The sequence below is a fragment of the Stegodyphus dumicola genome, chromosome 11, assembly GCF_044657685.1.
Source record: "Stegodyphus dumicola isolate Sdum_Otavi_A_Nest chromosome 11, ASM4465768v1".
Taxonomy (NCBI): domain Eukaryota; kingdom Metazoa; phylum Arthropoda; class Arachnida; order Araneae; family Eresidae; genus Stegodyphus; species Stegodyphus dumicola.
In genome coordinates this window covers 86,836,006-86,863,270 of record NC_140778.1, presented here as the reverse complement: position 1 = coordinate 86,863,270, position 27,265 = coordinate 86,836,006, and the positions used below count along the sequence as shown (strand labels likewise).

Genomic DNA, 27,265 nt, shown 5'->3' with positions numbered 1-27,265 from the left:
ACAGACCTTCACATCTGCGACGCAGGTTCAGTCAACGGGACCCGTTATTGTAGCGAGATTCTTCTTGCATATGTGCGTCTTTTTAGAGGCGTTATAAGTCCGCAGTTCCTTTTCATGGACGACAATGCACCATGTCATCGCACAGTAGCTGCCGAACAGCTCTCAGAGAGTGAGGATATTGAACGTATGGATTGGCCGGCACGATCTCCGGATCTCAATCCCATCGAGCATGTATGGGATTTTCTAGGCAGACGCTTGGCAGCTCGTACCTTACCACCAGTAACGATTCCGGAGCTTCGTTTGGCGCTGCAAGACGAATGGGCAGCAGTGCCTCAACAACTCATTGACACCCTCATTCTCAGCATGGGCAGACGCTGTGAAACCTGCCTAGCAGTCAGGGGAGATCATATCCCCTATTAAAGACCGGATGCTTCTTGTGGATAAATGAAGAATGGTCAAATCTCGATCACAGTAATCCCAACTTACAAGTTCTCCAACACAATCGAGTTCCTTTCGGGGTCAAGTGCTCACCTTATTTATTAACAGCTACAGTAAGACTGCATTTTAAAAAGTATGAAGATGCCTACGAAGAGACATGCAGTATGTTAAACGAGCTTTACGATGATTTAATTTCTGGGACAGTTAATGTAGCAAAGGCCTTACATTTAACCAAGGACATGATTTTCATTCTTAGCGAGGCCAGTATGAATCTACGTAGATGGGTTTCAAACTCACCTGAGCTGAATGAACTATGGAAACTTAATGGAATTGACTCTCGTGAAACATCTGAAGACTCTTTGGTACCGTTGAAAGTTTTAGGTCTTATCTGGGAGAATGTCAATGATAATTTGAAAATAGATGTATCTCAGTTTGAGCAGTTATAAAATCTGAAAGTAACTAAACGCATCATTTTAGCAGCATGTGGTATGCTCTTTGATCCCTTAGGAATTATGAATCCACTTACTGTTCGAATTAAACTCTTAATGCAAACTATGAGGGAAAAGGGTATTCAATGGGACGAAAGTGTTCCCTTTGATACAGAATTAATATTTCAGGAATGGTTAAAAGAAGTTGAAAAAATAAAGTTTTTCGAAATTCCCAGGCAGTACTTCAGTGATATGTGTTGGAAGTTTATAGAAGTTCACATATTTTCTGATGTCAGTCCCAAGTGTTATGGTGCCGTAGCATATTTTAGATTTAAGAAGAAAAATAAATGTAAAACAAGTTTCATAATGTCGAAATCCCGTTTGGCTCCATTAAAAAGGGTAACACTCCCTAGGCTTGAACTTTTGGGAACATTAATTTCTGCAAGATTAGGTTCGTATTTGCAATCGATATTTCCGCAGTTGGATAAGGGAAATATATTTTACTGGACTGATTCCCAAATTTGCATTCACTGGATCAAAGGATCTGCCAACGAGTGGAAACAATTTGTTAGAAATCGTGTGGTAGAAATCAAGGAGAAAACAATTTTAAACAACTGGTACTTTTGCAGTGGGAAGACAAACCCTGCTGATAAACTTACGAGGGGCATGGATGCTGAAGCTCTAATTAATGATAGTGATTGGTTTTCTGGGCCACCCTGGCTTTCAGAAGTAGATATTCGACATCACATAAACGAAATGAATACCGAAGCTGACTTGCAAAACGTTAGTGAAGAACGAAAATGTGTTACTTTGAAAACACTTGTGGAATCTACAGAACCGTTACTAAATCTTGAACTGTACGGAAATTTAAACAAAGTACTGGGAATAATGGCTTATGTTCTGCGCTTCGTGAACAACTGTAAATCCACTCGTGAGAAGCAACCTGGTGTGCTTACCGCCTATGAGTTAAGGAAGGCTTCAGAATTTATTATAAGAAATGTTCAACTTAATGAATTTTCAGAAGAAATTAAGGCTTTAAAGACAGAACAACCGATTAAAACTAAAAGCAAAATCATTTCACTTAATCCATTTCTAGATGAAAACGAAATTTTAAGAGTAGGAGGTAGATTAAGAAACGCAGAAATTACCAGAGAAAGTAAACATCCCATTATATTGCCAAATAATAATCACTTCACAAAATTAATGATACAGCATTATCACGAAAAACATTTACACGGAGGGTTGCGTTTAATGTTATCCGCAATAAGACAGAAATACTGGATAATAAGTGCAAAGAATGAAATTAAAAAATGCCTTTGGAAATGCATAAAATGTTGCAGAGTACGAGCAGTAACATCTATTCAATTAATGGGAGAACTACCTGCAAGTAGAGTGATTCCAAGTAGAACCTTTTCAAAGGTTGGCGTTGATTATGCCGGCCCATTTTCTGTGAAAATGAAAAGGGGAAGAGGTATAAGACCAATTAAATGTGATGCCTGTATTTTCGTTTGTTTAGCTACAAAGGCTATCCATTTAGAGATTGCTAGCGACTTATCAAGTGAAGCATTCCTAGCTGCTCTAAAACGATTTGCTTCGAGGAGAGGAAAACCTCAAGAAATAAGAAGTGATTGTGGAACTAATTTTATAGGTTCAAATAAAATCCTCAAGGAAGCAGTTTCATCTGTCCAGTCAACCTCAGAATTTCAAAGGTGGTTAGCAAATGAAAACATAAGATGGATATTCAACCCGCCAGCTGCTCCACATCATGGTGGTATATGGGAGGCAGCTGTTAGATCTATGAAGCTGCATCTAAAGAAATGTGTTGGAACTCAAATTTTGACTTATGAAGAGTTTTTAACTCTAATTGCACAAATTGAAGCATGCTTAAATTCGAGGCCAATAACACCGGTCTCCAGTGATCCCAATGATTTGACAGCTTTGACTCCTGGACACTTTATTATAGTGACTTCTTTAACAGCTGTTCAGGAACAAGATTTAACCGAAGTACGAGTGTCTCCATTGCAAAGATGGCAACTAACACAGCAGATGTTCCAAGGGTTTTGGAAGCGGTGGTCTAAAGAGTACCTGTGCCAACTACAGCAGCGTAGCAAATGGAGACAGCCTAGCAGAAATATTCGCCTAAATGACTTGGTTCTCATTAAAGAAGATAATATGCCTTCATTACGTTGGAAACTCGGGCGAGTAATAGAAGTGTTTCCTGGAAGAGAAAATAATGTCCGAGTGGTTGGACTAAAAACTGTGCACGGGGACATTAAACGTCCTATTACCAAACTGTGTCTTTTACCAGTTGAAGAACATTAACTTAAGTGTTTGGTTTATATTGAATATGTTTTATTATTTTTTTTATTTCTTATTGTACTAATAATTTTATTTGTTTGTTCTAGTTTAACCCTCATAGTTAACGTTTCAATATAGTAAGATATAAGATGTTTTGCTAGAAGATTGGTAAGTGTGATATGTAATTTTATACTTTTTGAAGGTTTTTGTATGTTTTCAGTTTCTATATTTTTCATTTACTTGTTTGCATATATTGAAGATTGTATTAAGATGAATGTAATTCATCTGGGGGAGGAGGATGTTATGGCCTCCTCGGTGATTGCGGTGATTTGTGCCCAGAGGGCGCACCGCACAAAGAATTAGTTGCGTTACAGAACGTAAGCGAAGCGGACACGCCAAAATGTCGGGCGTATTACCGCTAATTGAGGTAATTGCATCGTAATCTGTCAGGTGGCAGAAAACTAGTATGATGTATCAATTCACATGCCAGGTGGCAGACTATGTCTATCATGTACATACCAGGAGGCATAACGCTTGTAAACATGCCAGGTGGCATACGACTTGTGAATAAAGTGTAAATAAATGTACAGTAAAATATCTTGGTGCAATAGATCAAGGAACACGCATCAACAACCTTCTGATCATTTGGATACGTACAATATATATAAATAGAATGGGAGAGCCAAAAAGTCATATTTTTTGGGAAGTTGATCATGATGAGGAATCCCCAGCTCACCACGTGTATTCCTTTCAAATATAAAAACTTTGAACTTTCCTTTTATATCATCCAAGGAGTCGTTTACTTGAAAGCCTCCGATTTTTTAAATGTGCGTGTTATCATATAGTGGGTAGCTACCAAAAGATACAGGAAAAATTTCTGGCCAACGAAAATGTTTTCACGGCTCGTGAAATTTCTACCTCGGATACACAAATTTTGTGGATGAAATGAGCCAAGTATCATTACACATCCACCTTTCTAACCCTCCCGCAAGCGAATAGTATTATGAATCATCTTGAAAAGAAAAAGGGGATTCTCGTTCATTTTAGTGACTGGTTGCACAAATTTCTGCACGAAACTCTCTCGATCGTGGGACTGGGAAGAATCCATATTATATTCTCGAGGACAATCATCTTAATGAGTCCCCGACTTTTCAAAAAATTATCGAGCAAGAAAAGATGGAATGGTTGAAAAGCTACCTCATCTCTCTCACCGATGATGAGGAGGAGGAAGAGCCTGTTCACACGAAAAAGAAGTCTTTCCGAAAGCCTATCATCATCGATGAGGATGAGGAGACGAAGGAGTCTGTTTAGATTCCTCTCCATTTGTAAAACCCCCCTGGAGGATGAAAAACCACTCCATTTGTCAAAACCCCTCGAGGATGAAAAACCTCTCCATTATCAAGACTCCTCGAGAATGAAGGACCTCTCCCTTTGTCAAGACTCCGCAAAGATGAGGGACCTCTCCATTTGTCAAGACCCCTCGAGGATGAGGGACCTCTCCCTTTGTCAAGACCCCTCGAGGATGAGGGACCTCTCGATTTGTCAAGACAGGACCCCTCTATATCTCTTGATGATCAGAGACAGTCTTGACAAAGCGAGAGGTCCCTCATCCTCGAGGGTTCTTGACAAATAGAGAGGTCCTTCATCTTCATCCTTTGTCAAGACCCCGCAAAGATGAGGGACCTCTCCATTTGTCAAGACCTCTCGATTTGTCAAGACAGGACGCCCCCTATATCTCTTGATGATCAGAGACAGTCTTGACAAAGCGAGAGGTCCCTCATCCTTGAGGGGTCTTAACAAATAGAGAGGTCCCTCATCTTCGAGTGGTCTTGACAAATCTCGATCATCAATCGAACATCGAATCATCTCGATTTGTCAAGACAGGACCCCCTATATCTCTTGATGATCAGAGACAGTCTTGACAAAGCGAGAGGTCCCTCATCCTCGAGGGGTCTTGACAAATCGAGAGGTCCCTCATCTTCGAGGGGTCTTGACAAATAGAGAGGTCCCTCATCTTCGAGGGACTTTGACAGTTTGTGCATGCTCTAGCCCATACAGCGATGTCCTTCTGCATCTTTGCGCCTGCTTTGCAACTGCATGAGGAAAGAAGCGACGATTAAAGTTCAACATGGCCAGAAAACAGCGCAACTCCTGGACTGTTATTGGGTTCTGGAAAATTTTCAATTGTAGTAACTCTATCACTAAACGGGCGAACACCTCCGAGGAAACTTCATGACCAAGAAATGGCACTTGGGATTTCCCGAAAACATATATCGATGGATTGAAATCGGTCAAGAACTAAACGAAGGTGTTCAATGTGCTTATTTTTGTTTGTCGAAGCTACAAGAATATCATCGAAATATGGCACACAAAAATCTAAGTCATGAAGGACTTCATTTATGAAATGCTGGAACGTTTGTGCGGCATTACACAACCCAAAAGTTATAACAGGAAATTCAAATAATCCAGAAGGAGTTACGACAGCAGTTTTTGGTACTATATTCAGGTGGATTAATTGGAATCTTATGGTAAGCACGAGTTCACGTCCGGCTCGCCAATGTCGCGGTGTGCAGAATGCGACAATTAATATTTGTAGAGGTCTGGCTAGTTTTCACTGTATGATGAATTAACACACATAGAGATAGTTGATTTCAAATAATAAACATTTAATTACAATAATTACCACATAACTACTCATTACATTAACTTGAAGATATTTGCATCGGTGCACAAATACGACCGAGCGTAGAGTGACTTTAGCATGTCCCGAAAATCTCCTTTATAGTTACAGCTAGAGATTCGGCGAGTAACAAAAAAACAAAAAAAAAAAAAAAAAAAAAAGTTCCTTTAGTATCGTCACAGTAAGTATAACTAAAAATGGAACACAAACCTGATATAGTTCGACCGTCTCAAACGCAACCTTCCAAATCACATAGACTCGTCTAAAAGGGGAGTTATTACTGCGATGTGAAAAGTCACGTGAAAATTTTCTCGTCTCCGGAAAGAGAGGATTTATATGGTCGAGGGAAAGAAAGTCACCATCCCTTCCCCACTATTTTGAAAATAATTCGGTCTGAATGGCGGATTAAGCTCATGGTCGCGGATGAGGCGGTCGAACTATAACTAATTGCTGGCAAAATAATGGTATCACTTTTATGATTTGTGTTAAATGGAGGTAGTTATAATTAAATTTATCTCCCACATTTTTACGATTAAATCTGGATAAACTCAATGTTTTGAGCATATCTTTAGAATTAGTAACTGACAACTAAAATTAAACGTCGTATTTAAATTCCATCGAGTAAAATCGATAAAAATCGGTGGCACTAAAGGTTCGCTTTTCATGCCCGAATTTTTAATTCAAAATTATTGTTTCAATTATGTTTGTATACTACTTATTTCTGAATTTTTAAGGCATACCAAGTCCTTTAGTAAAAACCCATGAACTATATGAAAGGTTGTATAATAATTAATGCCAATGCATCGATAATTCCGAAAAGACTTTATTACCATAGATATTAACACCTACAGCCACTGAATTTTAAATAATTTTCAAAATTTTAAATAATTTTTTTTAAGCATTTGTATTTAAATTCGATTTTTTACAAGCATTTTAAAACAAATCAGAAAGTAAAATTCGCTCTGGTTTTGGTTTGGTTATTGTATTATGGTAAAACACTCGATGGCTATCTGCCTAAGGGGAAGGATGCCTTCACTGAGGGATTTTCATGAGAAACTGGCTCGTATAGATGATGCACCAAAAAAAAAAAAAAAAAAAACAGGCAACCAGCCTGTTCGTCGGCATTCGAAGCCACAGACCGAACTACCTGTGTTCAGCAAATTTACCGCTCAGCTGCTGGTAATTTATATTTTAATTTTGGTGTGATTCATAAAACAGAAGTTAAGATTCATAAAACTAGAACTTTCCTGCCTTGTGCATATGATTCCTATGAAACCCTCGGTCTGAATTTCAAGAAATTTTGATAAACTTTTTTAACCCAATATGCGTAAGTCATTTTAATTACACAGTATTTTCTAATATGGAAAGTAATTAGCTAAAAAGAGTGATTTCTTTATCTGTAAACTTTGCGTAATGCGCATTCCAATTTTATGTTGATGACGAAGAAGATAGAGGGTTCTTGTCGTTCGCCATTTAAACCATAAAATTCAATTCAACAGCAATATCGGAAAACAATTTTAAAATGAGCATATTTTTAGAATTTCCCATATACAGCCTCGCATACTGGAGATAATTTTTTTTTTTTCATACAGTGTTGCTCGCTTTGAAATCGGTGAGCTTGTTAATCAAAAACTCGTTAAAATGTTAGAAAATATGAAATCGAAGAAAATTTGATGGCTGTAGATATGTTGTTTTATCACAGTGCGAGGAACATACATACTGTTACGAAATGACCAACTGTGGCAAGATAGCTTCCCTGCGAAGCAGGTTTAGGGTTGCCAGAAAATGGCAAGAAAAGGCAGAGTTGCTAGATTTGGTGTGAAATCGCCTATTTGGAGTCAAATTTGGCTATATGACATAGACTGATGGAGAATCTTTTAGAATGAATTCTTACCGGTTTGGCCCAGAATGTTCTCAAAGGCAGGCCGAAAGCTATATAAACCCTGCTGGTACGCGGAGTAAAGTGTGTCTCATAGTCTAGTGTCAAGTTGGTCATCGAGTGTATCGCGAGTTGTAGTGTTGAGAGTCTCGAGAATACGTGGAGTTTCGAGAACGACCGAAGGAGCCGAGAGTTGTACTCTAGTGCTTTGTCATGGAGCTGTTTTCATTGTTATAGCCTGAAGGCTGTGTTGCTGATTGTTTCAGGATGTTTGTCGTAGTTTTTTTGGTGACTGTAATGAGTCTTTGGAGCTGTCCTGAGTAATATTGGCTTATAAATTGTGTTTTCATTCTTCATCAGGTGTTGTTAATCACTCCAAATCCACGACATCCTACAGGTGACAGTAAGAATTTGCTTAGCTGTGGCTCAGTTTTGATGGAGAATTCCTGCAGCACAGATCAGTAGGATTATTATTTCCTCTTCCCTTACCGCTCACCTCTTAACGAGGCACTCAGCTCGACATAATTTTATACAGCCCCATTACGCGAGGGCACTTGAAAACACAGCATCTTCTCGGAGATTTGAGCGTGGATCCAAGGTTTCCTTACCACCTCTCAACAGGGTAAACAGGGTAGCACAAGTTCTTTAAATGCATATGAACAACTTAAAGAATGTAATATGATATATTAAAAGTTGGAAATTTACTGTGTGAGTGTTAAATTGCTTGCCAATGAATATTAAGCATGCTCACATCAAAATTTAATGAGTCAAATAAGAATGAAAATCAATATAAATTTTATTTTCCAAAGTAAAAAAATGCACATTAAATTTGTATTCAATACATAAATTAATTGATAAAATATTTATCTTTGCCTCTTATAGTGTTTTGAAAGGATACTTTTTTGCCTTCACTGACAAAAGGGGCAATTTACTCAGAGGTATAATAAAAATTACTTTGTAACAATTCTTTATAAGCCAAAATCAACTTCTAGAAACATTATATGCTCACAAATAAAAACCATTCATAAAATCATTGTATAATTATAGAATAAAACTTACCAAAATTTGTTTTCTCTAATAGATCATATTTGGATGCTCATTCACAGTCTACAAATGTTTTGAATGAGACATTAACATGAGAGCCATAACGGCAAAAAATTAGAGAAGGATTGAGAGAGGGAAGGAAGAGTATAGTTTCGGTAATTTATATAAAATATAGCGCTATGAAAGACATCTCAATGAAATTTGTAGAGTATGTGCATACACATATGAAGCTTCCTCCTAGCACTTTGTGCATTGACATAGGTGATTCTAGTGTGTTTAAATAACTCAGAAGAAAATGGCAAACTACCACATCAACAATACATGTGAACATTTTGCTACATTAAAAACAATACAAATAAAATACTCTGAAGTAGAAAACCAATTTGCCTAAAGGCAAAAACACTTGAGTAAATATAGATGGTGAAAATATATACAAGAAAATATATACCGATTGATCCATCTAATGCAAGCAAAAGAAGCATTTCTGGTGGTCATCACCCAAATCCTGAATCACATGGATGCTGCTTAGATTGGTCATCTTTCCTTCAGCTACAAAGTTCTTGATGAGAAAAAAAGAAGAGTCACATGACTATATATGCGAGCAGCTTTAGATGATAACAATAGGTACACATGTGCAATCACTGAAGAATATAGTGCTATCATTTCGAGCAGCTTTAATTTAGAAATTATACAAATATGAATGTTGAGATAAAAAACTGATCAGAAAAATTAGCTTAGGAAAAAAATATTTCATTCTTAATTTAAAAATGAAAAAGTATACATATGAATCATTTGATAAATAATGAGAACAGCTCCTGTTTTTGGCATACTCATAATTCTATATTTAAAAATTTCTACTGGAAAGGGATGTTCTTCTTCCTCACCATCATATTTTGCAAACAAGGGAGGCACCATAAAAAAAGTTTCACAGCCCAGTCATATGATGCACATAAACAGACTTCTTTGGCCTGTGGTTTTTGTCCATCCCTGCCTTAGAAGGTTTTTCCACAAAGGCATATGTTTCCTTAAGCAGATAGCCCCCTGCGTGTTTTGCCATATTTGAATAATCTATCATAATAGGGGGAAAACTTCATATCTGCATGCACATACTTTTTAAAATTTCATCATGGTATCTTTCAGTATGTTTTTAAAAATAAGTTATGAAAATTGTATACCTCTTCTGTAATAACTCAGAATTATAAAGTAAATATTAATGTGAAAAATAATGAAAATATTTAGAAGGCAGAATTCTGAAACTGGCCTCAGGTATTGTTCCTGTTAGCATGGCTCTGGCCAATACTATCAGCTTACTTCCATTTAAAAATTGTAAAATGTTCTAATGGACAGTTCGCAACTTCCACACACTTTAATCCCCCTCCCAAAATAAAAGCATCATACCTATAAATATTAAGATACCACATATAGTGAAATCTAACAGTCTAAATTTTATATTTTCCTTAAAACTTCCTGATAGGCTTTTAAAATTTCACCTGCTGTAGGCCTTGAAGCTGGATTAAAATCTTTACACATTTTATGAATATTGAACAACTTGTATTTCACTAAATCAGCATCTGAACTGTTTCCTAAAAACCAGTTACAAACATCAGGAATTTTATATATATCTGTTTTTTCATCATATAATGGCAATTTTTGAGAATCATATTCTTCACTAGCATAAGGCCATAACTGCTCAGGAGCAACAAACGATCCAGACAGAGGTCTGTTGCCGCAATGTACACCTCTTCCTGTTATGTTATTAACAACTGGTGTAGCATCTAAATCATTGATGACTAGCTTAAGGTCACTAGTGAGCAAATACTGAGACAGAGTTTTTTCCAGCGTGTTAGAGTCACACATAACACGTATCCCAAGAGGACTTGTATGAAGAAATTGAATTATGGTTACATAACTAATACAAAAATTTAAACGCACTTTAACTGTATCATATGATTTTAATGTGTGCATTAAATGATAGTTAGTATTTAAAGCACTTCCCAGGTCATGATATTCAGTCAAAATAGAGTTATTATTACAATAACCTAATAACTGTACTATGTGACTATGAGAAGCCAGATTTCTAAGCATGTAAATGTTTTGCATAAAATCATCTTCAAATTCTTTGGAGGAGAGTACTGAAAGAACCACTGTATGCTGTTTCCACCTTGCTAAGTAAATCTAAAAATAAGGAAATTGAATTTACCTACTTAAAAATGCAAATGAAAATTAAATTTTTTAATTACAAAAATTGAAAGTTATAATTTAAATGATAAAAAATTATCTAAGTGCAGAATTTAGAACTTTTCATTATTTAAAATAATCTACCTTCAGAGGAACATAAGTTATAATATTGTTTTATTTTTAAACAACATACTTATGCATTGTTTAATAACAAGAGATTTCATTTCAGAGATGAGGGTGGTAACAAATATTCTTCTTTCATGTTAAAATCTTGTTTCATGTTTTATGTTAGATTATTTAAAATAATCTAACATACTTATGCAATGTTTAATAACAAGAGATTTCATTTCAGAGATGAGGGTGGTAACAAATATATATATATATAATTATAGAAATAATTTTGTTTCTATAATTATATAGTATATAATTATAGAAACAAATTTAACTTGAAAATACTGAATGATTATAAAAGAAAATAAGACCTAGAGTCTATTGAAATGAAAGAAGAATTGTTTTGGGCAAAATGGCAGTATATATATATATATATATCAAGCAAGATAGTAATTACAATACTCAATGACCAATTTGGTCTAGAAAACATCTTGCGCAATATGCTGCAAAATAAGTAAATTAAAAATTGTAGTAAGCTCGCCTAAAAGTTACCAAGAGCTGTTGCTCCAAAAAATTCAACATGTTTTAAAAAAATTAATACATATGAAAATCAAACCATTTAAGATGTAAAACATCAAAAAACAATAAAAAAAAACAATAAAAAACAATAAAAAAAATTAAAAAACAATAAAAAAACAAAATCAGATAAAAAAGTAAGCGGAAAATGGTAAATTAGCCTAACTCGACTTCCGAACTGGCTTTTCAAGGGAAATTTTATTTGTTTGAACGTCGAATCAAGCTAACCCCATTACGCGTTTTGCCGAAACAGACAATTGAAACTTTTTCGCTACAAAATTTTTTAATTTAGACAAAGTGTCTTGGAAAATTTTAATAGTCTCAATTCTCTGTTCCAATTTCCCGACGCGTCCGCCCAAAATGACACATTAAAGTGTTAAAATATGTAAAAACTATTCCGATACATCTTAAATCTAGACTAAAATAAAAATTAAAATCAAAATCAAAATAAATAGCGGTCTGCTATTAGTCCTAAATATACAAAAACATACGTGCTGGGCCTGCAAGCTTAAAGATTTATAATTTTATATATTTTAGAAATCTGTAATGAAAATCTGTAATTAAAATAAAAGAAAAGAAAAATAAAATAAAAGAAAAGAAAAGAAAATTAAGACGAAAACCAACAAAGTGGGTCTTGCTAAGACCAAGAAAAAGTTGTAACAAAAGAAACAAAAAACTGATCTGTGGCGATGCAGAGCTCTCCCTCTTAAAACTATGTTGAAAAGTAGTTGTAATTCCCTTCTGTGTACTTCAGTCGTGTGACGTATGTAGGGGGGAGCGACGTTCTGTGGGCATCAGCCAATACGAAAAGATTGTCCGTTAGCTGCAACTCGTCTCCAATTATCGAAGGGGGTCGGAAAACTCGGAAAAACGTGAAAAGATCTCAAAATGGCATCTGACATGTAGTTGGAAGAAAAAATTGGGACTAAAAGTGAAAATGGTTAATTCAGCTAAAACTACAAAACTTGGCCACAAAAGCAAGAGTAAAAGGAAAAAACAGTCATTTGTTAAAAAGTCGTAATTCTTCAAGCTAGCGGGTGATCAAGCTACTATGAAAAACGAAAAGGCCCGATTTGTTAATAAAAGCAGTAAAATTGGCCATTATAGAAATTTAAAACTATTTACACAATAGTATTTAAAAGTAAAGTGCCAAAATTTTGGAGGAGAGAGAATGAATAAACAAGAATTATCTGTACATTTTTTCATTAGATTCTCTGAATCAGTCATCCATCTTAAACCATCCTTCATATATATATACTGTATAATTTAAATGATAAAAAATTATCTAAATGCAGAATTTAGAACTTTTCATTATTTAAAATAATCTACCTTCAGAGGAAAATAAGTTATTGTTTTATTTTTAAAAAACATATTTATGCATTGTTTAATAACAAGAGATTTCATTTCAGAGATGAGGGTGGTAACAAATATATATATATATATATATATATATAATTATAGAAACAAAATTAACTTGAAAATACTGAATGATTATAAAAGAAAATAAGACCTAGAGTCTATTGAAAAAAAGAAGAATTGTTTTGGGCAAAAGGGCAGTCTTTAAGTTTAACCCATAAAACAGAAAGTAAAATAATAAAAATATCACAATGCAAGGAATTTCCCTTTCTTTCTCTAACAGGATAAAAAAGCTAATTATATATAACAATTAAATGCTTTCTTCACCAGAAAAATCTTTTTAAATGTTGCATAGAATTAAATTTTTAGCCCAAGAAAATACATTATTAAAGGGACTCGTACACCTTAAAACTTGTAATATCTTCGAATATGTGACTGTTACAAGAATTGGAATAACTTATTTATTTTTGGGCTGTTCGGTGATATCTCTTGTATGCCGTTGTGTACTGTCTGCTCAGGCGGCAATCCCAAGCTGAAGCTGAAGAACTTATTTATTTTAAAAGCAGTTACTTCCAACTTTTTACAGCTGACTACATAATACAGCTGCTTTCTGAAATAGTAATGAGAAAGTTTGTGTTTCCACAAATATTTTTATAAGTTAATCTGCTTTGTGACAAAATGTTTCGTCATGTTTCCACCTTGCATGCACAGTTTAAGACATTCTGTTGCATAATTTAATTCCATGTTTAATATACAGCTTTTACAACATTTGGAAACTACTGTGAACCAAAAATTCTAAGAATTTCATGTTAAATTTTTATTTTATTTGGAGTTGAGTTTATAAAAATATTATTAAAAAAATCTGTAATGTTTTCATGAATAAATTTTTTAATATTAAAATATTCATCAGATTTTTGGTTCAGTTAGAAAATAGTGCCCATATAAAGAATGCCATCAAATTTCAAGTATGTACTATTAGCCATTTTTAAAATATCATGCGTGCAAGGTGGAAACATGATGAAAAATTTTGTCACAAAGCAGATTAAATTACAAAAATATTTGTGGCAATATTTGTTAGCCTCACTATTTCAAATAATAAAATATATTTCTAACTATATATATTACGGTCCAGAATTATCGGTGCAAAATACTTGTTTCTGAATCACTCAACAGTGAGTTATTTATTCTGGTTGATATATTGTAATATTTATTTAATAAAATAATCTAATTTCATAACTATAATAAACTAAATCGGAATAGGAATTTAATTTCCTTCCCCAAAGTTTTTGAATAAAACTGAATTTTATCAGTATCATCTTTGTGCAGAAAGAAATAGGTCAAATTGTACCTGCATTATATGCTTAAGAATAAATGGTTTATTTTTCCTTATTTTTAACTATATTTACTAAACATTAATATAAATTGATTTAACTTTTAATATTAAATCAAGAATTATGTCAACTGATAAAACTTTGACCAGAAGGGATGAAGCCTTATGCATAGTGCTTGGTCAAACAGATAAATAAACAAATACTTTATTGTTCTATTCGAGTGCTCCACACAATATGCAAAATGATTTATTAATAATTTGGTCATTAGATTGTTATGTAATAAGCATCTTGTCATCCCCCCAATAGCGGGCTCTAGCCATATTGTCCTTAACATATGTATACATAAATGTTTTGCAAGTTACATGGAGAACTTGTCAATTGAGCAAAGAAAATCACTGAATTTAAACTTACCGTTTTTACTACACTAACAGAAAGTGTTAATAAAGGAATTATTTTTGTACCACAATTCAGCCATGGATGACATGTTACCATTCCTGGTAATGCAAAATATCCACGTGGACAGACAGGTCTGCAGACTGATACATTCCTGATAAAATCTACAGAACAAACCATTTCAGCTGAATCATTTTTAGTGAAAGCTCTATTCTTCATATATAAAGCCACAACTAAAATGCTCACAGTAACATACAAAAGTAGTTTGCTAATATAACTCATAGTATTCTTCTGTTGATTCCATTTGCACTGACTGACGCTTTCCCACATAAAGAAAACCTGAAGAAATGAACATATAAAAATTGTAAGAATTTTCATCTAAAAAAATGTACACAAAAATGTGAATCAAATGACAACCAAAAGAAGGAATTTTTTTCTATAAAAGACTAGATTACATGTATGATTAAATGGTATATATATATATATATATATAATTCAATTTCATTTAAAATTTAATTAACTTTAAATTTGCTTTTGACGAACAGAGAATGTTTGTTAAATATAAGTGTACCTGTATATAAGAATAAATAAAAAGTAAAAAAACAGTTCAATACAATTGTGAACTGATAGCAACAACAGTGGTAATGATGTAAAATAAGCATCTTGTATTTATTTTTTTAATTTATGTAAATAAATTTAAAAATAAATACATTTAAAATCCATCCCATATTAAATTTGGGATTAAACTATGTGCAAAAAACAAATAATAAAGGTACTATGACAAACCTCAAGAAACAGGGGAACAAAACATGCCTAAAACAAAAATGAGAAATGATATTTACATCTTTTGCTGCATCGTCATCAAGGGAGTTGGTGCAACACAAAAAGTAAATGAAGTCCTTTATCTTGGGATGATCCTCAGTAAAACTCTATCATAGTACCCACACATAATATCTATCCTTAATAAGTTTTGAGTTAGTAAAGTCACACTTCATCCCTTAATTTCTCGAAACAGTGTACTTTCAATAGACAACAAGTCGTTTATTTATAAAACTGTATTGTGTCTCATACTATGCTATGCCTGCCTGGCCAGGGCATATTCATGCAAATCTTATATCAAAAATTGCAAGACGCACAAAATTGTGTCCTAAGACACATTACCAATTCGCTCTGGTACGTTCGAAATCAAAAGTTATATGAAGAATCGGGTATAGAACAACTTAAATGTTTTTACTGCCAGCTCGCCCGGAACTTTTATGCCAATCTTGTTAATATAAACAACCCAGTTATAAGGATTTACAATTACGAATTTAATGACCCAAATAATAGTAAACGGCCTATGGCCATACTTAGTATCCATATTGTATAACTTATTTAATCTAATATGTACTTTTTAATATTGTGTTATAGATTTTAAGGTTTAATTATTACTAGTGCACCAAGAAACTCACACTACTTTGCCTATTATTTATACGAATGTTTTTTCTGCATCAGGCTATAGCCAGCTCATTCCTCCTCTCTCGGTCTTCCCAGATAGTACTTCAGGTTTATTGAAACTTGACGCATACTTTAGTCTTTTTAGAAATTTATCTTTTAATTTATCTCTTATCTTATTTCTATTCTTATAATTTTAAAAAATGTTAAAAACATGATTTAATTATATATATTTATATATATATATTAAAAAAAAAATTCTAAACACCCTGGTGCTACACTGTTTTCCCCAGTACATCTAAGAAGTAAATAAAATAGCCTGTTTTTGAATTGACAAAGATGCAAATTAAAATAATCTCAGAAAAACAACCTCTTTTTTTATGCTATTAATTTTACACTGCTTACTTCAGCCTTGAAGGAACTGGTCTAATAAAGATACAAATTACCTTGATTGCTTTTCTATGATTATTTTAAAATTTTAATTTACACTCATCAATTCAGAGACATAGAAACCGGCTATTTTGCTTATTTACTACTTTCGTTGCACAAACCCCAAAAGATGATGCAGCAAAAGATGTAAATATCATTTTAGCATGTTTCGTCAAATGAATTTTTTTTTATTATATATCTAACTGCTAATATCTTTGTGATTAGAAAATAGAAACATATGTAATATGACACTCACAGACAGATGTGGTTGAAAACAAAAAAAAAAAAAAAAAAACAAACAAAAAAAAAAAATTATTTCTGGATGTTTAATTTGATATATAAACTCATTTACACATCATTATGGATATGATAGAACCTGACAATTTTATATATCTTTCATATGTTTAAACAATGGGTCAGACAGTTATGAGTGGCACATACTGGCAGAGCATGAGAAGAGTTAAAAATGAATCAAAATAAGTAGCAATATGCATTATTTTTATATGAAGCTATATCACAAACAAATATATGTATTACAAATGAATTTATTATTAGTTATAATGATATTTTTGCAAACTGTATAATTGAGAATCTTATTCATATATGATCTTTGCATGAAATAAAAACCACACACATTTACAACTAGTTTCTAACATTCATTCCACGCCAAAGCCAGCATATATTCAAAACATAATAGACTGAACTTGAAAATAAACAATGAGACTTTGATTTTACCACACCAGTGCGTGGTTGGCACTTGAGACATCACCCATCACAATGCAGCAGAGTTCGATTGGCTCTTCCACATTAACGCCAAATACTGGCCAGTGCATGATCGGTAGTGAATGTGTTAATTTTGAGATGACACACTTTAGATTCATTAGGGGTACTTTGGTACTACCACAACAACCTTGGTACAATTTGGCGATTTTTTGAAAAAGAAAAAGAATGATAATTTCAAATCGGAGAAAGTTATTGATTTCATATCATGCAAGCTATTAGATAAATTCTTTAATTTTAATTCAGTGTTTATTCCAGAAAACAGTATAAAACTACTTACAAATGGTATCTCTGGCATATAATTATTCCAGTCTAACACAATTGTTACTGGCCATTGATAACTCTATCAAGCAAAATTTAACACTTGTTAATTTTTAACTCCAACAGTATATAAATATGACTGCAATGGCAGACAACCATCACTCCCACTCGACTCAGATCACTCGTGAAGACTGTCCCAGTCCAGTAGGCGGACAGTTAAGTATTTTGTGATTTTTGCGTTAATACAAAATTATTCTGATCAGGTACCCTTGGGTACAAGAAATTGTCCTTTTTTAGGGCTTATCAACTGATGATGAATTGGATTTATCAACTGATGATGAATTGGATTCGGAGAGATCGATTATGTCCAGGAAATCAATGCACTTCCCGATAAGGAAAGATTACCTTAAATCACCAGTAAAGAAAAGCAAAAAGAAGTAGATAAAAACTACCTCAGAATCTGATGTGTCGCATATAGGAAAACACGAACTGAAGGCAATCAATTTTAGTGAGCTCGACCAGATTACCCCGGAGGATTTAATGAAGAGTAGGGATTTAACGGAAGTTATAGAAAAGATCGTCGCTATGGAAACACGAAATAAAATTTGTAAAAATCCTGAAGAGCACGATGAAGAGAAGAAAAACTCGGGCTCGTGGATCTCGCCACGAAAAACTGAAAGTGAAGGAGGGAGTTACTTCCATGGAATTTCCCAAGAAAATACATATGCAGAGTTGCCAACTCTCCCGATTTAGGCGGGAGACTCCCGATTTTCGACCGCTCTCCCGCCAACCCGATTTACAATATATTTCTCCCGACTTTTTCTTATTCTTAAAATTTCTCACGATTTTTATGGAACTTGGCTTAATACTTTGTTATATATATATATATATATATAAAGTGATTTTGGCAGTCTGAAAGCAATTGAATTTTCTCTAGGTTATATCTAAAACAAAACCTTGCGAATTAGATAACTTCTGCTTTGTAAGTGAGAGCAGAGCATATACGTATCCAGAAACGTCGTTCTCCAGTTCTCCAATGGGGGCATCGTGCTCCACTACGTGTCATCTGGCATATATTAATTAGCCAATGAGGTCAAAGCAAGCTGTTATTTGGATGTTCTTTAGTTATTTCGGTCATTTTGTCCTGAGTTCTTTGAGTATACGTGCCTTATGGAAATAGTTTTAGAAATTATCATCTTTTGTTATGTCTGCCAGAAAGGTGAAATACTCGTGTACGTTTCAAAAATCGTACACAGTTGACTTTCTTTCCATTATTTCCTCAAGGAAATGTAATAAATTTGTGATGTGTACTGCCTGTAGTTGCGATTTTTTGATTTCGCATGGTGGAAGGGCGGATGTTCTCAAACATGTGCGTACACAAAAACACAAGTACAACATGAGTTGTGTTGAAAAAAACGAAAAATAAAATTTTTCTTCGGAAACAGAGGACCAAAAAGTTGCTAATGCAGAATGTCTGCTGATGGAATTTTAAAATATAGGGAGCTGTCTAGAATTATGTTGGCCATCTTGACAGTTCCCCATAATAATGCAGAGTGTGAGAAAATTTTCAGTATTGTTGCAAAAACGAGGACTAAATTTAGATCTAATATTAGTGATGACACATTAGAAAAGCTTTTATTAGCGAAAGTAGGCCTACGTGGCAATTACTACGAACAAAATTATGAAGTTTCTTTCTTAAAGAAAGCAAAATCTGCCACTGTTTATAACATTTGTACGAAAACTAATTAAAGTGGTTTTCTTTTTTATTAATCGATGCAAGTAATAAAAATGTTTTTTTATGTGTAAGGTATTTTTGTGTTGCTTGCATTTAAGAATTAGTTACTATTTAAAGTTAATTCATTATTAAAAACTATATTTTCATCATTTAAAAAGTCTTTTTAACATTGTGAAAAGTCTCCCGATTTCTTAAAAAAATCTCCTGATTTTTGAGTGTCATAGGTTGGCAAGTATGCATATGAAAAAACAGAAAGCACAAATAAAGATCCTAACATAAACCCTGACGAATTACCCCCTCCAATTGTTTTACAAGGTAAAGCAGACTGGCTGAAAATCGAAGAATTGCTACGCGAAATACGCACAGAAGAATTCGAAGCACAAATGAAGTCAAATCTATTTTTATCAAAGTTAAAACCGCAGATGATCATAGAAAAGTCATGAAATTATTCAACGAAGCAGAAATCCCATTTCACAGGTATTTAATGTCTCATGAAAAGCCACTCAGAGTCATCCTGAAAGAATTACCAGAAGATATTAAAGTAGACGCAATTTTCACCGATCTAGAAAGAAGAAAATTCCCAATTCTAAAAGTGAAGCTATTTAGCCGAAGTAGAAGAAACAACTTTGATAACCTGCCCATCTGACTCCTAGAACTAAAGAAAAATAAAAATGGTTATGCAATTCATCAATTAAATAACATGTTCAGCGTAAATACAAAAATCGAAAACTTCAATCCGCGACGAAGACCAACACAGTGCTATAGATGCCAAGAGTGAGGCAACTCGCAACATCTATGCACAAACTCAGTAAGATGTTGTAAATGCGGCGAAGAACATAGGAGCAATGTTTGCCCACTAAAACCAGATGAAAAACCGGTTTGCATTTTCTGTAAACAAAATCATGTCTGCAGTTACCATGGTTGTGAAGTTTGTAAGGCAAAAATTTGAGAAGAGATCAACACAGCGAAATCAAAAGCCGGAAGAATTTGTTAAGAAGGACGAGGAGTTCCCGCAGCTTATTGAAGCCCCTAGAAAAGAAACAGGTAGCTCAAGTAAATCATTTTATAAGAAAAAATCAGAGCAGCGAAAGGAGTAGCGGAAAAATTAACAGAAGGAAAAGATTAAATGTTATAACCACTTAGGAAGAGTAATTAAGGACTTTGATTAATTTTCATAAATTTCTTCTCCTACACACGGATTCACCGTTTTCAAGCAGAAGCGGCCGGGGTCAGTTCTTCGGAGGGTGACCTCCCACTTGACTGCCTCTGACCAACCACCACAGACTGTCTATAGAGAGGATTTCAGCTACTACAGAGAAGACTTTTCCCTTGCTTGACCTCATGGCTCTGCCACTACGACCGTTTTCGCCTGTGGGCGGGGTGCTAAGAAAAGCATCCATTAATTAACTTAATGCACTTGATGAATGAATGATGGCTTTAGGCACTTGATGAATGAATGTTTAAAACTCATAGTAGTTGGCACCGTAAATGAAGTGATGATTCCTTGATTCCAGACAACCATTCTCAAACAAATTGCTGCTTCGAATGCTGACATGTTTCATTACACTTTTTCACTTTGCATTCTGAAAAGGGCTACTTTCCAAAAGACAATATATTCAAATGCAAATATGAACACTCGGACCTTTGTGGAAAAATATTATATTGGAGCAAAAATTTCACAGAACTTTTTTTGTTTGCAGGCTCCTTTAAATGCATATTTAAAAATTTAGCTGAAGACCAAAAATATCGCAATCTGCCTTCAGAGTTTCTAATGTAACTAAAACAGCATGAACGAAAATTACAGTGCTGCTTATTCAAACTTACAGTTATCGATATGGTTAGCTGAAGAATTGTTTTGCATATCATTGCCACAGTTTGGCGACTTTGACCAAGGTGATTGCGATAATACCAAAGTACCTCATTAGGAAAAGGAAGGGGCAGTAGTCAAATTAAAATGAGGAATTAAAAAAGACTATTGCCAAATTCAAATCGTTTTTTTTTTTTTCACATTTTACACACACACACACATATGTAAGAGAAAATAAATTTTACCTTGTGGTGGCAGAAACTTGTTACAACTAGTTAAAGACAGCAAAAATGAATAAAACTAATAAAAATATTATTTATTTAATAGCACTAATTAGGACAATATTTAAAATGTTTCACTTAAAATAAGCATAATTTTATTAAATTACTTTTAATAAATAAAATGGTGTTTATATTTTAATCACTATTTTCTTATGAAAGTGGCTACTGAGTAACTAAAATTGGCAAATTAAATTACTCAATGTGCAAATTTTAAATGTCACAAGAGACTTGCGTGGTTTTCACTTTAATAACAAAGTACTTATATATAAATGAAAAGTAAATATTACTTTAATCAGTAATTTTAGTGATGGAAAAAGAATAAATTATTACATTTCTTTTATTTATGTCTTCAGATTAAAAAATATAGGCCTTAAAAATAACCTTTCACAATAAGAATAAAATAAATAAATGAAAAAGAAAAATTAATCCTCATCTGCTAATTTTAAATGCACCAATCACACAAGCTCTATTATTGAAGTTATTGAACCGATACCAGCCATAGCTTGTCTTACATATTTTTTAGGTAATTTCATGTTTAGAAATTTCAAATATGATTTGTTGACACCTTTTAATGGTATTATGTCTAATTCTCTAATTCAAGAAGTGGTAGATCAGCAGATCCAATTCAGGTTTTTATGTATAAAAATTAATAGAATGGTTATAATAGATGCATCAATAACAAGAAATTAGTAGTGACCCTACGAAATGAAAATGGACCAGAAAATATGAAGTGGTGATATCAGTAGTAGGCAGGGCTATTCAGTCAAATTATTTATTATTTCTTAATTTTTGAGAAAAACTGTAATTTCAATCAGTAGTTTCAAATAAAATGAGCTCTGCTATTTTAATTTATTATTTAACTACTTGCCAACAATTTAATTTATTTCTTTGCATTTTAATTATTTACTTTTATTCATCTTTCCTGGCCTTCCACAAGGCTCCGGAACTTCTAATTTTAAAATTAAGTCCTGGCAGTATGAATAAGCAGCAGGTAGACCTACCTTCCAATAAGGAAGTTAATGGAAGTACATAATTATTTGCAACACAATTCAGCTGTGCTTACAAAGAAACCAAACATGGCATCTGAAGAACACACATACCACACATAGCAGGCCTGTATGAGAGATTTTATTACTAAACCAACTTCAAAGGGCAAAGAATCGTTCCATGAGGCAATAGCAAAATTCTTTTACAGATGTAGTACCCACTTCTGTACTGGCAAATAAATATCCAAAAATTGCACTTACAGTATTTACTCAAGTATTCCCCCCTTCTTTTTACTAATTTTATCAATACAAAAACTGAGATAAGAAAATTATGAGAATTTAATTTTCAAAGCATGCAGTTAGTTATAATAAGGACAAAACATGAAAAGTATTCATGGATAAACTTTTGTAATCATGATACCTAATAAGATACCTTCATTGCTGCTTCCCTGTGTTTTGAGTCTCACTTGCTTGTATTGTTGTCTACAGCTACTTCACAGGCCTCAATCATTTAATGCTGCTGGAGCTGTGTCGTCTGCTATAACTTGCAAGTCGTTGCCATCATCACCATTACTGCCTTCATCACTTTTTAGACTGTCCACAGAAAAATTACAAATTGAAGAAAGTTGAATTTCAAAAATAGCATTGTGCAATATACTTAAATAAAAAATTAATGAAGAATTAATAAAAAATGCAGCTGCCTCAAGGAAGTGCAAAAGAGACAGAAAATCAAGAGATGCTGAAGTTGCTTTTTTTTAAGAACTTTTTTTTACGGGTGTCATTTCCCCATTTATTTCAAAGATTCTATTCATCCAATAATAACAACTTTCTTATTTTTCTACTTAAGACGTATATAGGTCCTACAATTAAAGTCTTTCTTGTATTTAACTGGCCTCAGCTATACACCAAAAATGCTATAGTTTCATATTTTCAAAATGAAATCATAAAAATGTTAAAAAGTTAGTTAACAATTATAAAAAAATTCAGATCTGCACGCCTACTTTTCATTAAAAAAATTTAACTTTGGTTTTTCAAATGAGAACACTTTCTTCACTCAATTTTTAATATTAATTAATAAATATTAGTATAACTTCATATACTAATCTATATTAAAAAATTGGTTAAAATATTTTGCTCACTTAAATATCATACTACAATTTAGTTAGTTTTTCTCCCAGAGATAACTGCAGGGAAAAAACTAATGATTTAAATATATAAAAATTTAGTCATTTTAAGTATGTATATTGATGAACATGAAATTAAGTTTCAAATAAATGTCTCTTCTGCATGAAAACTGGGTACTAATATATTTTCTCCAGAACTTTGAAAGTTGGTGAAGATTTCACCAAACATAGAAGTTTGAAGGAATACACCACTTTTTATTGATTTATAAAATCAACAGACAAGCTGTGGATACAGCATATAAAAAGCTTAAATATGAGCTCAAGCTTGTGTTAGTCATACAGCAGGAAGTTTAGAAAGAAGATTTCTCTTTATTTAGTTAGATATTACCTGGCCTATTAAGGATTACTCGAGATTACAGAAAATCAAGATCCTATAAGTGTTTTGTGATGTCAGGCTAATTCATTACACACTGGAAACAATTTTTGTGTGTCAAAAATGGTTGACAGAAAATATGAAATACTGAAAACAGAATAGTATACACTGAAAGGCACTTAGCATTAATATTTTTGTAACAGTTATAACTTTTCTATCTTATAATAAAATCAATATATTGATTTTCCTTAATTTTCATTATTAATTGCTTCTCCATTTTTATGGAGTGGTGGGGTAAGTGACTACAGAAACAGACCAGCGTTTATCTATGTCAATCTCATTTTTCGATTTATATATATGCTCCTGAAAGAATTCATTATCCAAAATTTCTTTTTGCAATAATAAATAACAACAAATTTGGGCGAAATGAAGATCTTTATGAAGACATAGATTCAGATATCATAGTTTTGAACAATACAGCACATGCTGTTGAAACTACCGTATTTTGTCAAACAGCATATGAAATTCTGATTACTAATTTTACAAAACAGTTATTTTGACGGTGTATATGACTGAAAAACTAAATATGATAAATATATTATTTAGCATTTATTAAATACCAGCTTAGGTAATTCAAATCAGTGGAAGTTAACTTTTGCGAGGCGGGCCAATTTAAGACATGCTAATGCTTCAAAAGGTATATAATATTCTTTGCTTATCTATTATAAGATATTATTCTATAATAATAATAAATATAGATTACTTCAAGTGGGTCCCTATTTCTAGAATTAGAACAGCTGCAGCCCTTTGGAAGACAATCAGGATAAATAAAAGTAAATAAAGAAATAAATCAATGACGAACAGTTAAATAATATATCATATAAGTTTGAGAGATCACTGCAAGTTCTTATTTAGAATGTAGTCACCAAAATCAGTTTTCTTCTGTAAGGTTGTCAGAAATTACTAGTTACACACTGTGTGCTATAAACTATTGTTAAAAGCACTAAGATACAAACAGAAAGTTTATACTCAGCAACAACAAGAACCATTTTTTCTCAATCTTTATCACAGGCTGCATAAAATGGTACTCTTCAGTTGTTTGGACTGGAATTAGAAATGTATGTATGTTTGCATATATGTATACATATATATGCACACACACACACATGAACATGTACATTTCTGAATCCAATGCTGATAACAGAGGAATACCCATAAAATTAATTCACAGGCCATATGTGGCAAAAGGTGGCAACAAATTTATGGTGGGCAGTGTATCCAAATTATATGAATCCAGTGCGTTTATTTGTTTAACACATTAAAACACCCAATTAAACATAAATGTGAGTTTCTAAATTTAAGCTTTTACATAAGAGCTTCCTAATGCTAAAGTTATTGTACATCCACATTTAATTCTCTAAAAATTTCTTTAGACACCTTGCTGTATTTGTACCCCACAAATAATATATTTATATTTTTGTCGTTAAAAATGAACTAAATAGTATCAATTTCGATACTGTTTGTATATCTGTGAATATTTTCAGCATACTTAAATTTGTATTTTATGTACCCTAACTAGATTGTTGTTCTACACTTTGAATTCAAAGTGCAACTGATAGAATTTACAAAATTAATAAAAATCAGGTTTTTTAATGCAACATGCTACTAGTATCATATGGCTTTTATTCTCTTACTTACTCTGCAAATGAATTTTTTATTTGGGCAGAAATGAAATCTTATTTTTTTATTACCATCTTCACTTCAAACCTATCAGATACTTTTTCAGAAATCACTCTAATTTATTAGCGTTATTTTTTATGGAAGACTTTTAGAAATGTGGCAACTTTTGAGAAAAATAAAACTTCGATTACATAAGATGTCCTGAAATGCAATGAAGTTATGACTTCTTCCAACTAATAGAAAAATGATGTAACGTTTTTTGAAGGAAGCCCAATCTTCTGAACAATTGAAGTGAAAAAATATTTATATGATGGTAAAAATCTCATTTTTCTTTATGACTAGCTTTGCGGACAACTTTATCTTTGGACAACTTGACTTTGATTTCAAGAAATATAATACTTAGTTAACGCTATTCAACAACTGAAGGAGAATTATTATAGAAGAATTACAAGAAATAATTATTTTCTTATCTCATTTCAAGAAATACCTCTATTATTATCCAGTTAACGCTGTTCTACAAATGAAATAGAGAATAATTATTTTCTTATTTCAGCTGTGCAATGAAAGTACTTTATAAAAAGAGCAATGAAAATAACATTTCACTCTGGTACATCTAACAATACACTATACAACATGCAATACTGAAAACGTGATTTAATGATAATTTCTCATCGCAAAGAAAACACGATACAACCAGATCAAATGTAACTTCACGTTAATAAAAAAAAAAAATAATAAACCTCGTTCACAAATCACATTAAAAAACTGCACAATTTAACTGCTCGACAAAAAACCTTTACTAAATTGCCGATATAACAACCGGGAAATTAAATTAGTATACCAAAAACAGTAAACTGTTGGTGGTGCCATCTAGTAGAAATTTAAGAAACTAAATAACTGAAATAAAGTTGAATTAATTGTTTAAACCCAGTGGTTGTCAATCTGTTTTGCCCAATACGCCTTTTTTACCACTGCTAGGAGATCATTCACCTCCCTTTCCAAAACTTGAAAATACAGTCATTCCAAATAAATGCAGATGCATTTACTTAGGCTTAGATTTCCTTTTAATATGTTTTTATAAATTAAGTAACAAAAAGTATAGAAAATGTTGATCTATACAAGCACTTGAATAAAAGTAGCTTTTTATATATATGAACTAAAACACTTAATAGCTAAATAAAAAACTGACCGCATTCTCCTCGGAAGGGGGAACAAATGTTTTGGTCGAGTGAATTGCAGATATTTCTCATGAATGGATTTCATCTAAAATTTCTATCACTCTGTCAGATTCTCAATGAACTCTGGAGCTTCCGGCTCTGTCACAATGTATTAAACTGGTGTCAAAACCCAGAAAATTTAAGGCAACAAGCATTTGCTGCCTTAAATTTTTCGGTACTGTTGCATATGGTAAAATTAAGATAGGTTTGGTTTATTTGATTACCGCAAAGTACTCTAGGGCTACTTGCCTAAGGGAAGGCATGCTTTCGTAGAGGATTTTCTGAGGGAAACTGCGAGCCAGTTTCCCTCAGAAAATAAATACGAGCTATTTACGTTACCCATGAGTAAACAATGAAAACGCCCCCTCAGCGAGTCTGTTCATCTGGAATCGAAGCTAGGTCGAACTACCAACGTTTGGCGACTTTACCGTTTGATAGCTGGTGAG

The 27,265-nt window shown here is 33.1% G+C and overlaps 1 protein-coding gene across 3 annotated transcripts; it reads right to left on the bottom strand.

The window, feature by feature from the left end:
* Positions 1-8,501: 8,501 nt before the first annotated feature.
* LOC118198420 (protein O-mannose kinase-like) lies at positions 8,502-26,438 on the bottom strand. Of its 3 annotated transcripts, none has more exons than XM_035370090.2 (4): positions 26,343-26,438; positions 22,859-23,019; positions 14,731-15,051; positions 8,502-10,942 (listed from the first exon to the last, which is right to left on the bottom strand). In XM_035370090.2, exons 2-4 carry the CDS (start codon positions 22,862-22,864, stop codon positions 10,214-10,216), a joined length of 1,056 nt encoding a protein of 351 aa, XP_035225981.1. In that variant the 5' UTR covers positions 22,865-23,019; positions 26,343-26,438; the 3' UTR covers positions 8,502-10,213. The 3 variants fall into 3 exon arrangements, with proteins under 3 accessions (XP_035225981.1, XP_035225983.1, XP_035225979.1); XM_035370092.2 differs by having other exon boundaries at positions 22,847-23,019; positions 26,090-26,427; XM_035370088.2 differs by having other exon boundaries at positions 26,090-26,427.
* Between the last annotated feature and the right edge of the window lie 827 nt (positions 26,439-27,265).